The following is a 19,446-nucleotide window of genomic DNA, read 5'->3' as shown; positions in this document are numbered from 1 at the left end:
TGTTAAACATCTCCTTTCAAGTCCTTTCCAATATTATTAATGTATACATTAAACAACAGTGGTCCAAGCACTGACCTGGGTATGTTACCGGTCATCTTAAGTTTGGCAAATCTCCATATAACATTTTTTGATACCTACCAGTCTGTCAGCCACCTGCTTGTTTATCCAAACCATTAATTTATACTTTTATATAGTATACTGTCAAATGCCTTAGCAAAGAACAACACTATCATAGTGTATCCACTATCTTTATCCAACTCATCTGTCACTTGATTATAACATATGAGCAAATTGCTCAGACATGATCTCCCTTTAGTTAAACCCATGCTATTCCTTGCAAAGTATAGCATGTCTGTTGGCCAATTTCTGTATGCAATTTCTACCATCTTTCTAAACTTCAGCATTACTCCAGAGATACTGATAGGTTAGTAGATTCACATCAGGTTTGGACTACCCTTGTACAATGGGACTGTCATACATTATTTCTGTTGGATCTTTCCTATGCTGAGATACAAAATGCCTAACAATATGGCAACAAAAATATTTTTTTTTTAAATAATCAAAATTTAAAAAAAGAGTCCTCATACTTCATAAAAACTTTTTGCATATGTGGTATGTGATACACATACCACATTTTGAGAAACACTACTTGGAAGATATCAAGAACAGTTGAGCTTCCCCAAACTTTTCCATGACATTTGTCCAAAGACATGCAAAATAAGCAAGATTTCCCCTGAATCAGTGGCAAAATCCATACGTGATTGTTTATTAGTTTATGGGATTTGCAGTGAATAGGAAGTTTTAATGGTTTTCCTCTGTTACTTCAGAAAGAACTGAAGTGAAATTGGATAGTAATTGGGCAGTAAAAGTTTTTCACCCTTCTTAGGAGATACCAGTAGAAAGTATAAAAAATCAACACATAATAGGAGTTCAGCTCAAGACCACAACTTTCGTGACAATTGGAGAATGCCGTCATGACCAGGAGACTTTTTGTATCCAGTCTTGGACATATTCTGTTCTTATGTGATGCCATAATTGTTTATTTCTATTCCTAAGTAATTCATCTTGCTAACTTCTTCAATTATTTTCCCTTTAATTTCTAATTTCCATCTTATGGTATCCTTGCAACTGTCATTGTTTTATTTTTTATTTTTTTCTGTTGATATCTTCATTTTTTTTTCCTGCTGCATTACTGAATGTATTTAGTAATTTATGCAGGCCATCTTTATTTTCTGCTAGTAAGATTATATCATTAGCATATCCAATTCTTAATTTTTCATGTTTAATTTGTGTTCCACATTTTCCATTTTGTTCACTTCTTTTATTATTTCATCCATCACTAAATTAAATAAAGTGGGACTTAACTCACTTTGTCTAATTCCTTTGCTTATTTTAATTTCTTCAATCTGTTCTTGTGCTTTTGTAGACTTGAAAATGAATTGAACATATTAAGGTGTCAACTGAGTCCATGTATATTTGTGAAGTGAATCTGGGGGATTTTTCTTTATCCTTATGTAATATATCTCTCTTCATTTATTTTTTTGGTGGTTTTGACAGTCATAGATTCTTTACTTTACCATCGAGAATTTCACCCCACTTCTCTGTAAATTGTGTCCTCAGCACTTCCCCGTACTACTACCCACTGTCTGGTCTCTATCCAGAAAGAATAGTGGCTGCAAGATTATCCCTAAATACATGCTTCTATACGTGTTCAAATCTGTTCTGACATAAAATTCCTTTATCCCATCAGATATACTTCAGGTAACATATTCCAAATTCCGTCCTCTTTGCTCTTGTTCTCATGTCATTCATTAGCTATGCTAGTTTACTCAGAATGCTACTATGCCACAATATATTTGCTGACTACCAAATTCACTTTTTTACCTCACCATTGCTCATATCTTTCATAGCATGATTCATATTCTCACCATCATCATCATTTGATCTACATTCTCTTTCTTGTGTTTTGTTATTGTTGTATGACTATTTTTTTATGTAACTCCCATCCATGAAAGGTTATAAACTTCTATAGTACCTTGGGTGGGTTAATGATTTTTTTTTTTTTTTTTTGTTTTTATCATCATCATCAAATTCCTGCCATGTACCCTCAAGGGGTGTACAGGATATGATAGTACTACATGAAAAAAACTACATTATTACTAACTTCCTATCTACAATTTTCCTCCAAATCAGTCTGTTACTTGTCAAGACTCCAACATTATCAGATGTTAGATTTCTATCGTCTAAGGCACTTTGTGCCGTATCAATCCACCTATATCTTGGTCTTCTTCTGGGTCGTTTTCCTGCCAACCTGGCAGAGAACACTTGTTTTGCTAATCTTTCCTCGCCCATTCTGTTTAAGTGACCATACTACCTGAGATTAGCTCTGCTAAACCATTCCTGGATGCTGACAATGTCAAGTTCTTTCCTAATATCCTCGTTTTTAATATGATAATGCCATTGATGCCATCTGTTCATGCCTCTAATCTTTCTCAGGACTCTCATATCTGCGGTCTCTAGTCTTTGGTCAAGTGTTTTACTTCTGACCCAGCTCTTAGATCCATAAGTTAAAACTGGTTTGAACACTGTCTTGTATACAGCTAATTTAGTGTTCTGACTAATTTCTCTCTTATTCCATATGAATTTATTCAATTGACTTCCCACCATACCAGCTTTGCTGATTCTGTTGTCTATTTCTATATTTAATTTACCATCTTCAGTAAAAATCGTGCCTAAGTAGCTGAAATGTTTTACTTGTTCCACAGGTTCTCCATTCACAACACAGCTGACATTTTCAATGATTCTGCCTATTTTCATTGTCTTTGTCTTTTTATTGCTGACCTTCATACCATATCTATTACAACAGCTATTCAATTTAGTCAGAGAATCATGCAGACTTGTAGCGGATTTATTTAGAAGTATAACATCATCCGCATAAAGCAAAGAGCTGACATTAACATCTCCAATTTTGATATCATGTTTAATACCACTTTCCTTCATAATGTGATCCATATAGATAATGAATAACAGAGGGGATAATGTACATCCTTGTCTCACACCAGATTTAACATTAAACCATCTTCCTGTACTTCCTTCAATTCTAACTGCTGACTTACAACTCAAATAAAGACTAAGTATTGCTTGATATAATGCCCCATTGACACCATATAACTGCAGCGTATTGAATAGCTTCTCTCTTGGCACCTTGTCATATGCCTTTTCCAAATCGACAAAACTTAAATACAGATCTTTGTTATATTCCCATGCTTTCTCAACTATTTGTCGTAAAGTGAAGATCTGATCCTGACAGTCTCTATTTGGCCTGAATCCAGCTTGTTCTTCACCAAGCTTTTCTTCCATAATTCTTCTCAGCCGTTTCTCAAGTATACTTGCATAGATTACTTAAATATAAAGAGCTAATAAGCTTCATTTCGGCGATATAAACATTATTTAAATTAAGGGGATATTAAATCCCACATTGTTTTAAAACCGAATAAGAAACTCAAAGATTGGAATCAGAGAGTTTCTTGCCGAATATAGTAAACTATAAAGTATCGGCGACCACTAGCGTGAGCTAATTCAAGTGACCCTAGTACGTAGTACAATACCGGACAACTCGTAGCAAAGGTAGTGAAGTTCTGATCACTATTCTTAGGTATTTCCCATAATGTAAAAACACATTTCCTAGGAAATGTATGCTGTTATTACATTATGGTGGAAGGTCACTACCCAGACCAGTTTTAGCCTTTTTTGAGGCTTCATCAGTGAGTAGCTAGACCAATTAATACCAAAGTGTATAGCAAAAAGAACTTATATACTCTGCTATACGAGTTTCCAAACAGGTGGAACCATTAAGTTACTTAAATATAAAGAGCTAATAAGCTTCATTTCGGTGATATAAAAATTACTTAAATTAAGGGGATATTAAATCCCACATTATATTTAAGTAACTTAATGTTTGCACCTGTTTGGAAACTCGTATAGTAGAGTATATAAGTTCTTTTCGCTATACACTTTGGTATTAATTGGTCTAGCTACTCACTGATGAAGCCTCAAAAAAGGCTGAAACCGGTCTGGGTAGTGACCTTCCACCATAATGTAATAACAGCATACCTTTCCTAGAAAATGTGTTTTTACATTATGGGAAATACCTAAGAATAGTGATCAGAACTTCACCACCTTTGCTACCAGTTGTCCAGTATTGTACTACATACTAGGGTCACTTGCATTAGCTCACGCTAGTGGTCGCCGATACTTTATAGTTTACTATATTCGGCAAGAAACTCTCTGATTCCAATCTTTGAGTTTCTTATTCGGTTTTAAAACAATGTGGGATTTAATATCTCCTTAATTTAAATAATATACTTGCATAGATCTTGCCAGGAACATTCAGTAGAGAAATACCTCTATAATTCTCACATTCAGTTTTATTTCCCTTTTTATATATGGGTACTATGAGAGCTCTACTCCAATCATCGGGAATTCGTCCCTCTGTCCAGGCTTTCTGAACTGTGCATTGCAGCCACTGTAAGACTTTTATACCACCATACTTCAGCATTTCTGGTCGAATATCATCTACTCCTGCTGCCTTTCCACATTTCAAGCCTTTGATGGCTTTTTCTACTTCAAGTATGGATATGTATTCCTGACTACATGTCTGTTCAGTGTTTTTTACCACTGTGCTGTCATCACTTCTTGTTTCATTTAGCAGTTTTTCAAAGTAATTACTCCATACTTCAAGGATATCTTTTTCTCCTGTTTTCATGTCACCTTTATCATCTCTAACTCCTTTTACAGCACTCTTTCCTCCATTTTCTAAGCTTCTTCAACAACCTCCAGAATATTTTGCCAACTTCTTGATATTTATTTTCTATATTCTTGCCAAAGTCCTCCCATGACTTTTGTTTAGCTAGTTTTACACAGTGTTTAGCATTCTTGCATTTGTCTCTATATTCTCTAAGAGCACAAGCTGACTAATTTGACAGGAACTTTTGATATGCTTTCTTCTTTTCCTTCACTGCCTCTTTAACTTCCTGTGTCCACCAGGGAGTTCTGATTTTTTTTATCCTTGCAGACAACTTCACACATGCCTCTCTGGCAGAATCAATCAATGTTTTCTTCAGAGTTTGCCACTGAATCTCCAAGGTTTGATTCCTGTTCTCAAACTCTTTCATTTTTTCTTCAATAATCTTTGTGTATTTTAGTCTACAGTTCACATTTCTTACATGTTATTCTTTTCAATATAAAATTCAATTTTATCCTGCTCAAGACTAAATAGTGATCACTTCCAATTTCAAATCCTCTGTACACTCTGGTGTCCTGCACCAGGGGGAAAACATCACTATCAACAATAACAGTCAATGAGACTTTTCTTATTCCTAGCCTCTTCTCTCCATGTGAATTTGTGCACACTTTTATGTTGGAACATGGTGTTAGTAATAACCAGTCCATGTCCTGAGCAGAAATCCAACAGATACGTGCCATTATTATTAGCTTTGCTCTTTTCTCCAAATTTTCCCAAAATATTTTTGTATGTCTCACAATCATTTCCTACTCTACTATTTAGATCCCCAACAAGGACCAACTTTTCCTTTTTCATTGTGTCAGTTGCTTTTTCTAAAGCTTCAAAAAATTCCTCCACTTCTACCTTAGGAGAACCTTCTGTGGGACCATAGGCACAAATAAGTCTCATTGTCCAGTTTCCCATTCTCATATTTGCCCACTTCACTCTACTTGAGACTGACTGCCATTCAAGAAGATTAGCCTCGTATTTTGTGTTGAATACTATGGCTACTCCTTTTCCTTGAATGTCATTGCCTGAATATAACATTTTGTATTTATTGCTCAGAGAGATCTCACCAGTTTTTGTCTTTTTTGTTTCAGTCACCCCTACTATGTTGATCTGGTACTTAACTAATTCCTCAGCTAGCTCCATTTCTTTGCCATTCAGGCTTCTTACATTGATAGTACCAATCTTTAACTCTGGTGATGTTGAGTTGGGGTTTGTTTTCAGATTTGTTCCAGTAGCTGACTTTTCGCTGTTCGCCCTGGTTCTCTGGCGAAAACAACGGGGGCCTTGTTTAACCGCGCAACGCCCCAGATGGCATGAAATTTTGTCATGTTGTACCATCATTCTATATTTTGGTTTAACCAATAAGAATACAATTTGGTCGACTAAATCCCAAATTGCCAGCCCATCCTTGTTCGTTCAGTATCCAAGTAGATACCCAACAGGGTGCACCATGAGAAGGTGAGGATTGGACATTAGGTCAGAAGCCCTGGTCAGTTCTCTGCATTCCTTTAAAGGCTATGTGGAGGTCTCCTCTCAGTTATACAGCTTTGACCCTTAAGCACCCCTTTTGTTTTTTATTAATTTTATATATTTTTGTTACATTTCTTACATATTTGTTTTATTTACATAATCTGGAAATTCTGCTCTAGAGACCAAACATGAAACTTTTTTTTTCAAACCGATTCAGACCTCCAGTAAGCTGTTATGGTCTCACACTGGAGGATGAAATACATATCCCACCTGAAGATAATCATAAACGTGCCTTTGCGGGATTGGAATGCAGCCTGTTGGTTTGAGAGCTGGTATGAAACCTGCTCAGTCAACCAGGCTGGCAACTTGCCACAAATCTCCTTAAATTATTCACAGCTGATCCATTATACTCACTGCTAACCAGAAGAAAAACTCTAACCTTTGGCTTACCACATGCCTGTTCATCTTCCAGATGTAATGTCTTGTTCCCTCTCTCATCTATACGAGGGCGGTCGAAAGTTCTCTGCCTAACAATGAAAAAACGAATTTATAATTTAAAAATTATTTTTATTTTTCAAATTAAGACTAATACATTTATTCCAGCAATGCTCCAGTGCCATTATCCTGTCTCTGTAGTGGTTCACAGTAAGATCTGCAAAATACTTCTCTACACCTTCAATCACCTCTTGATTCAAAGAAAAACACCGACCAGCGAGGAGGAGTTTTAGTTTTGGGAAGAGATAAAAGTCAGAGGGGAGCCAAATCTGGGAAAGAGGGTGGATGTTCCAACAATTCATAGTGCAGATCTCTTAATTTTCCCATTGCCAAAACACCTTTGTGGGCAGGTGCATTGTCCTGATGAAAGATGATTTTTTCTTCTGCAAACCAGAAGTTTTACCCTTTTCAAGATAATTAGTAAACAAAATGCCTTTAGCATCCCAAAACACCGATGCAATGACCTTTTCTGCTGATGGAACCGACTTTGTCTTCTTTGGCGTTGAACAACCGGCTTCTGTTCACTGTTTTGATTGCTGTTTGGATTCAAACAGCAATCAATAATGGTGAATCCAAGTCTCTTCCATAGTAATAAATCAATGCACAAAATCAGTTTTATTCTTGTTAAAACGCTCCAATCACTGTTCAGAGATTTTCATGCAAGTGCATTTTTGATCTGCTGTGAGCAAGCAAGGCACCCATCTTGCTTAAAGCTTTTTCATATGCAATTCTTCATGCAAAATATATCCTACATGTTCTTTTGAAATGCTTATAGTCTCAGATTTCATGCATTTTGACTTGCCAGTCATCCATGCCATATCGTGCACTTGATCAATGATTTCTGGTGTTGTTACACTTTTTGGACATCCTTCACTTGGATCATCTTCAAGGCTGGTGCAGTTCTAACTTTAGTTGCTCTAGTGCCATCATTTGTAGGAGTTAGCCAAAGATCTGAAAAAACTTCAACATCTTTGGTATATGTGGAATTAGCAGGAAGTTGAAAGAATAGATGAAGAAATTGTGGAAGGGAAGCTTGGTGAAGGACAAGCTGGATTCAGGCCAAACAGAGGTTGTCAGTATCAAATTTTCATTTTAAGACAAATAGTTGAGAAATCTTGGGAATATAACAAGAATTTGTATTTAAGTTTTGTTGATCTGGAAAAGGCACATGACAAGTTGTCAAGAGGAAAGCTATTCAAAACGTTACAGTTGTATGTTGCCAGTAGGACATTATATCAAGCAATACTTAGTTTTTATTTGAATTGTAAGTCACAGTTAGAATTGAAGGAAGTACAGGAAGATGGTTTGATATTAAATCAGTGTACAACAAGGGTTCACATTATCTCCACTGTTATTTATTATCTATATGGATCACATTATGAAGGAAAGTGGTATTAAATCTGATATCAAAATCGGTGATATTAATCTTAGCTCTTCTTTTTTGCAAATGATTATACTTCTGAATAAATCCAGTACAAGTCTGTAAGATTTCCTGACTAAACTGAATAACTATTGTAATGAATTTGCTATGAAAATCAGCAATAAAAATACAAAGACAATGAAAATAGGCAGAAACATTGAAAAAATCAGCTGTATCCTTAATGGTGAACCTATAGACCAAGAAAAACACTTCAGCTATTTAGGCACAATTTTTAATGAAAATGGTAAATTAAATATGGAAATAGACAACAGAATTAGTAAAGCTGAATACATTTGTATGGAATAAGAAAGAAATTAGTCAAAACACTAAATTATTTGTATACAAGACAGTGTTCAAATCAATTTTAACTTATGGATCTGAGAGCTTTGTTAGAAATAAAACACTTGATCAAAGACCTCTGATATGAGAGTCCTGAGAAAGATTAGTGGAATGAACAGATGGCATTATCACATTAAAAATGAGGATATTAGGAAAGAACTTGTCAATGTTAGCATTCAGAAATGTGTTAATAGAGCTAACTCAGATGGTATGGTCACTTAAATATGGGAGAGGAAAGATAGCAAAACAAGTTATTTGCCAGGTTGGCAGAGAAAAGACCCAGAGGAAGATCAAGATGTGGATAGATTGATACAGTAAAAAAGTAAGATCTGATAATATTGGAATCTTAACAGATAAAATTAATTTGGAGGAAAATTGTTAATCAGAAGTTATTAATGGTGTAACTTTTTCATGTAGTATTATCATAATTATCCTGTATACCCCTGAGGATGTCTTGTCATATCCCCCATGTGCCCTCGAGGGTACAGAGGTCTGACATACGTCAGTTTACAGGCCGAGGTTAATCCTATGAGGATGGTCAGACCTCAGCAGAGTACCACCAGCATCGAACGATTGGACCACTTTCAACTACTAACCGTGCTAGACTTGCTTAACTTTTTGCTTGAGCCATTAGTAGTGGAGACTCTACCAATCGACCAACCTTTGCTGGCATACCCCTGATGGTACATATCAGGAATTCTGATGATGATTGAAAGAATAGAAGACAACTGGAATAGAATATAAAGAACAGAAACTGGAAAGAAAATAAAATAAGTTGCTGTTTATTGGGAATCAATCAGTGATATTGAAAAATAACAATTCCAGATTTAATTCTCAGATGTAATGGATAATTTGGTTGAAAGTTAAATGGAAAATTGTCATCAAGCAAGCACTTCAGAAATAGAAAATGCTATTTGAGACATACAGGACAAAAATAATTATCAAATATGTGAGCAGTACAAGAAGGACAAAATATGTTAATAAAACCAAATCAGAATACAAAGAATATAAAGGAAGCCAATAGAGCAGGTCAAATGGATATCCTAGGAACCTTGTTATGTGGTCGCTAAACAGAAGAATTTTGCTGAATTCAAACGAAATTATTGAATGATTTCTGATGCAGGCATAGGAACAGATGAAAAAGAAGAGGTGGATGTGAGAGCTAAAAGTTATAAAATATTGAATCACTTATGTAAATATGGCAGTGAGTTCGATGAGAATATCACTATGGTATGGAAGACTATGCACAGGAATTGGAAACACTTTAAATGCAGTTCCCATTGCACAAAGATAGGTGTCAGTAGTGAGGCACAGAATTATAAGTTGATAATAAGATCTTAGAGAAGTTTGTTAAGGTCAAAATTCAAGATTGGGTAGATAAGAATATAAGACTCTGTGGAGGAGAACACATGGCATTGCTTATTGAGGAAAGGGATATTAGTTTATTATTTTACTTGCATTTTAAAAGAATTTTGTTAATATTGGGTAAGGAATAATCACATGTATTTTCATGTCATATTCCTCAGTGTTTGAGAGGTACTTGATAGAATTCCATGTAGATTACTGGTCACTGCACAAAATGGAATCCATATGTTAATAGGCTAGTAACCTGAATAGAAGGATGGCTTTTTAATGGAGATTAAAAAAAAAAGTATAAATATAAGACAAAGAAAGTGATCAGAAGGTTGTCACATGTTTTCTGGTATTTAATTTTGTAGTAATAATGAATAATTATATGATGAATGGTTTGGATAAAAGAGGATATCTATTTATTTACAGAAGATGAAATCTTGCAAAACATGCAAACCATCCAGAAAAAGCATGCAGTTAATAGATGCAACACACTAGCCTCATAGCCTTAGTTGCTTTAGCAGTAATTGCTGTCAAACCAAACCCAAACCAACCATGCAAAGTTTCAGAAGCTGAGATAAGGAATGACTATTGTAATATCTCTTCAAGAAGAGTTGAACATTCTGTTATCATAGACAAAAAAAAAAAAAAAAAAAAAAAAACTGAATGGATGCCAATTCAGTGTTTGCATAAGGTTTTAGATTTTGAATTGAACAGATTTCACTGTGTATTATATTGATTGAACTGCAGTACAAGAAAATGAAGAGTCAAGGGATCTAGAGTAATTGTGTAAAGGAAGTTGAAATTCAGAATTAACATTAGAAAAGTGTTTAAGCAGAAAAATAATTGTGGCAGTGTTGAGAGGAGTCTTGATACATGGAGTACTAATGAAGTAAGATCTGCTGATAATTATTTTAAACACATTCCATGGAAAGGAGGAAAGAGGTACGGAATCATATAATAAAGAATGTGGAATGTTGACTATGACGATTGAGGAAGGAAATGTAAATTGTGTTGGATAAATATGCAGAAAAGAGAGAGGGGATAATTGTAGTCATATAAGTTGGTTAAGGTATATTATAGAATGGATCTAGGGGAAATTTTTCATGACAGCAGATGAGGAGGGAAAAAGAGAGAGAGCAAATGGTCATTCCTGCATGTTAAATACACATGCATTATCAGCAAAGAAGTGAGTTGATTTTTATCATGAAAAATAGCAAAAGGTATAATAATGAATAAAATTAAGATCTGTAGTAGGCATTACCTGAGCCGAGTCCTGGAGCTCCATGAAAGTTTTGTAATAATGATAATTTTTGGTTAAACTTTCATTTTATATAGAAAATAAATTCATCATTTGCTATTGAATGATATTGAATCTATCTTTTACTTTAGAGACCAATTCCTTGCCGTGTTGCAGCTGTGTATAGTTTGTTAGTATTCCTAAGGAATACCCCAAAACTTGAACACAGACATGGTATTATTGTACAGCTTATAAATGGTAAGAGATTTCTTGATTTTTATGTTTATTAGTTATTATTAATTAGTTAAATTCAATGAATCCCTGAGGGTACATATCAGGAATTTGATAATGAATTTTAAATTATGTTAAATTAATTTTGGGAATAGTTAATACATAATTTTTCCTGATTTGGTAGTGATTGGGTGTGGTGCATTTTATTTGGAAGTTTTTGAGTTTAAAGTAATTTTTTTTAATATATTGGCTTTGTGTGTTATGGCATTTCTTTATCTGTACCTCTCTTTGCTGATTTTCTGTCATCCTCCCTGCCACCATTTAAAGATTACATTTTGTGAAGTCTAATACAAAATTTTGTAGCATACCCGTAACATGTACACTTCCTGTCATTTAAAAATGTCACAAGTTAGAATTGGGGGAGAGAGACATGTCTGCTTGAAACGTAAAGACAATGAGAGTAGTTTGGTGATTTTGATATCCGTATCTCAAGAATCAGTGGCAGTGAGTGGTGCTATGGAAACGAGAGAATTACAAGTGGAATGATCGAGGGAAAGGAAGGACATGAGGTGGTTATGGATTTGACATAGGTAGCTTGACTAGCAGATCTGAAGGATAATGTTGACCTTGTCAATGAATCTTGAGTGAGAATAGGATGCTTGGGGAGGGAGATATAGAAGGTGGAAGGTATGAAAAATGAGTTGACTCATGAAAGGGGAGATTAGAAGATTTGAAAGGCTGACAGATAAGAGATGAACAAGAAGTTTGAGAGAAAGTTATGGGAATGAGAAAAAGAGAGAGAATGGGCTCCACTGGTCTTTGATTATGCCCTGAATACTCTACATAGAATTGACTGTAAAAGCACCTGTTCTTTACATAGCACCAAAACAGATTAGAGTGGTTGAAATTCTTATCAACCGCCCTAATCTTAACAATAATGGTAATCTAAAAATTAGAAGAATATGGATGGCACATATTCTGCTCACATAACCTTTTGGTCTAAGAGTTAATTATAATTAATCTAGTATCTTAGCTTTAATATAACTGTAAAATCTCTCATGATAAGTAATTTCGTTACTTATGATGTATGGCTTTACATGGTTTTTAATTCAGGAAAATGTACTAAAAAGATTTGTTAAATATTCATTGAAATAATAATTTTTGTAAGTTATTGTGTTCAGCCTTTGTTACAGTATATTTTTCACTTGGTTAGACTATAATAAATTTAGTTTAATCCTTTATCCAAGTGTGAGCAAACAAAGTTTGTGCCTGAAAGTATCTTCAGGACTAGGATAAGGTTGTACAACACCGGGCAACTCGTTGCAAAGGTGGAGCAAGCTAACATCACTCCTATCTCAGTATCTCCCATAATGCAAGGAGATGCGTTTTGCATTATGGGAGATACTGAGATAGGAGTGATGTTAGCTTACTCCACCTTTGCAACGAGTTTCCCGGTGTTGTACCACCTTATCCCAGTCCTGAAGATACTTTCAGGTGCAAACTTTGTTTGCTCACACTTGGATAAAGGATTAAACTAAATTTATTATACTTTGTTACAGTAATGTGGCACATGAGTCAGCAAGTCTAACAGTAAGATTAGTAAAGAATTAAGAGGATTACCATAAGTGGAAAAGTTACAGAGACCTGTGAAGAATGACATCATCATATCCAAAGATCAACAAGTGACAAGGAATTTGAAAAGTGTGCGAAAAGTGACGTCAACACACCTGAAGGTGAGCACATAACCAGTTTCAAGAAACATATGCATGTGCAAAATGGAAATCTAGGCCTATATAAGGCACCTCATCAGAAAGGAATTTTAACCATTGAAAGGATTTTCAATGCTTTCTCTTACCTGAGATCATTGCCATTCGTGGTTTGGAAGTGAAATAGAAGCTTCGTTGGTTCTCAAGGCCTTCCCTTACCTGAAGATCATTGTCATTTGTGGTCAGGGAAGTGAAAGAGAAGCTTTGTTCATCTACTTAGATAACTGCCACGAGGGCAGACATTGTGTCGAGTCGTCAGGAAGGAGAGGAGCTACATATCGTCGCTATAATGAGGATCTAATAAAGAAAAGGACGGACATCTTCTTGAGCAAAGAAAGAAATAAAGATAAGAAGTTTCTTGTGGAACATTAGATTGTTAAGGACTGTCTCCTAAAAGAGACTTGCAAGTAGTTGCATTACTGAAAGTATGTAAAGATTGTGTGTAAAATGAGACATTGTATTGTTTTGGTAATCTAGGCTTAACCAGCATATGTCTCATGATTGAGTAACAATATTTAGATCTTAAACTAGCTCTCAACTAAAGTTTAGAGTACCAAGGAAATTGTAACTATGTGTGTTTACTGTAAATACTCTTTAGGCTTAAATAAATGATTTGTAAACAACATACTGAACTGTAATTTGTCAATGCATTATTCTTAAAAAATTCAAACCTGTGTAAGAGAAGTATATAAGATTTTTATTTATTTGCCATGACTGATTTAAAGTTAGAATAGATTAAAGCGTGGAATACGAAAATGCTATCTGCATTGTCTTTGGATTAATGACTTATACTCTCACACTCAACATATAATCTAACTGGTGCAGTTGATAAACAAATTTCCTGGACTATAGAGCATGGGAGATAAGATAAAGTATAAGCATATATATGGCAGCAGTCAGAAATTAAGATGGCCGACCAAAACAATAATGAAAAAGCCAAAGACAAAGAAGAGTAGTGAATATAGCGAACGTATATTACAAAAGATATTACAGCTATTTTACAGACAAACGTTAAATTATTGATTAGGCCACTAATTTTGCTTATTAAAAGTATTAATATGAAGTTGTTCTCTGATGATGTTATAAATAGAATATAGCTCTGTGGTGTTTTTTTTTTTTTTGTGTGTGTGTGTGTGCGCGCGCGTGCACGTGCATGTTGTTTTTTTTTGCTAGTCAGGCCGATAGAATAATGGTTAATCAAATCATTGTCACTTTGGCATACTGTTTGAAAAGTAATACAGTAGCTCTCCCCTTATCCACAGTTTTGCTTTCTATAGTTTCAGTTACCCATAGTCAACTCTGGTCTGAAAATATTAAATGGAAAATTCCAGAAATAAACAATTCATAAGTTTTAAATTATGCACAGTTCTGAGTAGCATGATTAAATCTCGTGCCATCCCGTCTAGGGCGTGAATCATCCCTTTGTCCAGCATATCCACTCTGTGCTGTACGAGGGTGGTCTGAAAAGTTCTCGGCCTCGACCATAGATGGCAACACCATCAGCATGATTTTTTTTGTCTAAGTTGGTACATCTTTCATAAGTATCCATGTGAAATTGCAAGTCATTCTATCAAATAGTTTGTTTTATACAGCTGTCTGAAGCAAAAGTGTTGTTTGTATCCCTTGAAATGGATAAAATTGAGCATCACACTGTTATAGAATTCTTTGTAAAAGAAGATTTAACCCCAAAAGAAATTCACTCGAAGTTCATAAAAGTTTATGAGCACTCTTCTCCTTCGTTTTTGACAATTAAGAAATGGACTGCCAAGTTTAAACCTGGCCGTACCAGCCTTGAAGAAGAAGGACGTCCAAAAAGTGTGACAGCACCAGAAGTCATTGATCAAGCGCACAATATGGCATTGGATGACCGGCAAATCAAAGTGCGTGAAATTGCTGAGACTATAGGCATTTCAAAAGAACATGTAAGATATATTTTGCATGAAGAATTGTAAATGAAAAAACTTTGCACAAGATGGGTGCTGCACTTGCTCACAGCAAATGCACTCGCATGAAAATCTCTGAACAGTGATTGGAGCATTTTAACAAGAAAAACTGATTTTGTGCATCGATTTTTTTACTATGGATGAGACTTGGATTCACCATTACATACCAGAATTCAAACAGCAGTCAAAACAGTGGACATAAGCCAATTGTTGAGCGCCAAAGAAGACAAAGTCGGTTCCATCAGCAGGAAAGGTCATGGCATCGGTGTTTTGGGACTAAAAGCATTTTGTTTATTAATTAACTTGAAAAGGGTAAAACAATAACTGGGGAATATTATTCTGATCTTTTAACCAGACTAGATGAAAAAATTCGTGAGAAAAGACCTGGTTTGCAGAAGAAAAAAATCATCTTTCATCAGGACAATGCACCTGCCAACAAAGGTGTTTTGGCAATGGGAAAATTAAGAGATCTGCACTATGAATTGTTGGAACATCCACCCTCTTTAACAGATTTGGCTCCCCTCTGACTTCTATCTCTTCCCAAAACTAAAACTCCTCCTCGCTGGTCAGTGTTTTTCTTTGAATCAGGAGGTGATTGCAGCTGTAGAGAGGTATTTTGCAGATCTTACTAAGAACCACTACAGGGATGGGATAATGGCTCTTGAGCATCACTGGAATAAATGTATTAGTCTTAAGGGAGATAATGTTGAAAAATAAAAATAATTTTGAAATTATAAATTCGTGTTTTCATTGTTAGGCCGAAAGTTTTCAGACCATTCTTGTATGTGCTACCTACCCATTAGTCACTTAGTAGCCATCTCAGTTATCAGATCAACTGTTATAATTTTACAGTGCTTATATTCAGGTAACCTTTATTTTACTTAATAATGGCCCCAAAGTGCAAGAATAGTGATGCTGGCAATTCGGATATGCCAAGGAGAAGCTGTAAAGTGCTTTCTTTAAGTGAAAAGATGAAAGTTCTCAACTTCATAAGGAAAGAAAAAAATCGTATGCCGAGGTTGCTATGTGATTCCATTCACATAACTGTTATTACAGTATATTGCTCTAATTGTTCTATTTTAATCTCTTACTGTGCCTAATTTATAAATTAAACTTTATCATCGATATGTATGTATGTGTAGGGAAAAAAAAATATATATATAGGGTTCGGTACTATCCATGGTTTCACGTATCCACTGTAAGAGTCTTAGAACATATCCCCCCACGGATAAGGAGGAAACTACTGTATAGCTTATCTTTGTGTGTGTGTGTGTGTGTGTGTGTGTGTGTGTGTGTGTGTGTGTGTGTGTGTGTGTGTGTGTGTGTGTGAAATATGAAAAATAGAAAATATAATACCTTAATATGAAAGTTGAAATGTTGAGAAATTAAAATAATTATTCCTAACACTGTTGTCGTTTCCAGAATTTGCCAAAATGAATAATGGGTGTCGGTTTAATGTAAAGTTATGCATTTTGGGAAAATAAATTATACACTGTGTACCACATTGATGGAAATAGATGAAGCTAGGAGTTTAGTGGTAAAGAGTTGAAGTTTAGAGGACATATTGTTGAGGTTGCTGAGGTAGAACTAACAAGTAGAGATAAGGAAGTTGTTATTCCTCTTTATAAGACCTTGATACGTCTCCATCTGGATTAATGTGCTTAGGTCTGGTCTCCTGGGTTTCTTGGGGATAAGGAAATGGTGGAGAGGATTCAGATGCAAGCATCAAAGATGGCGAGTTGTCTTTGGAACATTCCCTGAGAATAGATTGAGGGTGTGTGGACTACAGAAGTTGGTTGATAGGCAAAAAAGAGGGGATCTGATAGAAACATTTAAGTTACTGAAAGAATTTTACAGGATTGATGTAAGGGAAATTTTTCAGCACTTTGCTAGATGAGTCAGAACAAGAGGTCATCCCTGGAAGTTGAGTAAAAGTGTGGTTTGTAGGGGCATTAGGACTAGATTTTATGCTTAGAGAGTTATGAATAGATGGAATTGGTTGCCAGAGTCAGTTGTTAGCACTTTGTCAGGTTCAAGGAGCGGTATGATAGATTGTATGGATAGTTTGGGTCTTTGGACTCCATGGAGGTACCTATATGTATAGGCACCTCCATGGCACCAATTTAGCCTTATGGGTACCAAGCGAATGATCATTATGGGTGACTTTAATTTTCCAAACATTGATTGGGTAGAAGAGAAATCTCATGATAAGAAAGAACAGGAATTTATTGAATTGTTGCGAGACAACTTTCTTAAGCAGCATGTGAAAAAAGGAACTTGAGGTCAAAGAGTGTTGGAATTGCTCATAGCGTCAGAAGGGATCTCTGTCAAGAATATAGCTATTTTACCACCAATTGGTGACAGTGATCATGCTGTTCTTTCTTGGGAAGTATCTACTCGTGTTGAAGCTCCGATTAAAACAGGCCACATATTGAACCACAAAGCTGGAAATTACGATCGACTTAAAAGAATACTATCTTTGTTCCAGTTATAACTGATACCAGATACTATCATGGTATCAGTTACTGAATGGAAAAAATGTCAGCAATGCATGGGAATCTTTGAAAAAGTGCTTGAATGAGGTGGTATCTGAATGTATCCCCTAGTGTTTGAAGAGTAAATAGGTTGGATGTTAAATGGATGTGCAGCCTTATTAAGCTAGAAATCCACGAGAAGAAGATGATGTGGAAAGAGTATCGTGAGAATAAGAGTGAGAGGAGTTATGAAATATATAAAGCTCAGGCCAGAAAAGTAACGAGTATTGTGAGAAAAGCTAAAACATATGAAAAGAAATTGGCCATGCAAGCTAAAGGCACTCCAAAAGAATTTTATCGTTATGGCACAAGCAAAAGAAAGAATGAATGTGGAAGAATAACTTTATTGAGTGCAGATGGTACACGAGTGTCTGAAGCTAAGGAGATTGTTCAGTTAATGAGTGCTCACTTTGCTAAGATATATCAACCAGGTGTATATAGCATGGTGCACAGTGCTACTGCTACATTGGATGAAGAGTTAGAGGTTCGTGAAAATGAAGTTGAAGAGCTCTTGCATAACCTGGATAAGAATTTGTCAATAGGGACAGGTGGAATATCAACCTGTTTGCTACAGGAATGTTCAGCTGAATTGGCTTGGCCTTTCACACATTTGTATAACTTGAGTCTCAGCTCAGGAATGGAAGGAATGTATAATAGTTCCATTGCACAAGGGTGGTGCAAAAACTGATGTGTCTAACTACCGACCTATTAGTATCTCTGGTGTGGTAGTGAAGATTTTAGAGAAGTTGGTAAGAACTCGCATACAGAAAATGGTAGATAGACAAGCATTCTATACTCTGCAAGGAACAGCATGGGTTAACTAAAGGAAGGTCATGTTTTAGCAATTTGCTCATATTTTATAACAATGTTATGGCTGAGTTGGACAAAGGGAATGGATACACTATGATAATGTTGGATTTTTCTAAGGCATTTGATAGGATACCACACGATAGGCTGTTGCATAAACTGGAGAATATGGGATTGGAATATAATCTATTGACTTGGATCAGGGGTTGGTTGACAGACAGATATCAAAAAGTGGTATACAGTGGGTGTGAATCTGCCAGATTTAAGGTAACCAGTGGTGTACCTCAGGGTTCAGTCCTTGGGCCATTATTATTCAATTTATACATTAACGACATCTGGCAGGGTCTATCATCAAATTTGCAATTGTGTACTGATGATACGAAGATAGGCAGGGCAATCAGGGATGCTGTTGATATTTAGCAATTACAAAATGATTTGCATAGACTGGAAATCTGGGCAAACGAAAATGGCTGTCAATCTAATGTTAGTAAGTGTAAAGTTATGCACTTTGGCATGATTAGAGTTCCAGCAGCATATTATATTAGCGGGGTCATGCTACAAGAAACTGAGGAGGCAAGGGATCTTGGTGTATTGGTGGATAAGAATTTAAAGTTGAAAGGTCACACAGCAAAAGTTGCAAATACAACTCAGTGGATAATTGCTGTGTTGAAGTGAACCTTGACATGTAAAGATAAGGAAGTAATTTTGCCTCTTTATAAGGCTTTGATAAGACCACACCTGGATTACTATGTGCAGTTTTGGTCTCCCAGGTTCCAAGGGGATAAAGAAGCTGTGAAAAGGGTGCAAAGAAGAATTACAAAAATTATATCTTGATTATGGGCTTTAGATTATGAAGACAGATTGCGAGTATGTGCAATGCAGACTCTGGTTAACAGGAGAAAGAGGGGTGATATGATAGAGGTCTATAAACTTTTGAAAGGGTGTTATAGCATTTCAAATGATGAGATTTTTTGTTATATGGAAGGTGGGAAGAGAAATGGGAGCATCCATGGAAGTAAAGTTGGTTCACAGTCAAGAAAGGGGTAAGAGGTAGGTTTT

The 19,446-nt window shown here is 35.6% G+C and overlaps 1 protein-coding gene across 1 annotated transcript in view; it reads left to right on the top strand.

The window, feature by feature from the left end:
* Positions 1-19,446, top strand: part of LOC150097640 (serine/threonine-protein phosphatase 4 regulatory subunit 4-like) — a 296,902-nt gene that overhangs the window by 268,745 nt on the left and 8,711 nt on the right. Inside the window, exon 15 of the mRNA XM_090406964.1 lies at positions 11,259-11,364. Within this exon, the coding sequence (XP_090263090.1) occupies positions 11,259-11,364 (106 nt within the window). The remainder of the gene's footprint in view (positions 1-11,258; positions 11,365-19,446) is intronic.

The sequence above is a fragment of the Typopeltis vanoorti genome, chromosome 17 (assembly GCF_054136105.1).
Source record: "Typopeltis vanoorti isolate ZY-2024b chromosome 17, IOZ_Tvanoo_1.0, whole genome shotgun sequence".
NCBI classification, from domain to species: Eukaryota; Metazoa; Arthropoda; class Arachnida; order Uropygi; family Thelyphonidae; genus Typopeltis; species Typopeltis vanoorti.
The sequence above is the reverse complement of the archived record's forward strand: the minus strand, read 5'-3'. Positions and strand labels throughout refer to the sequence as shown.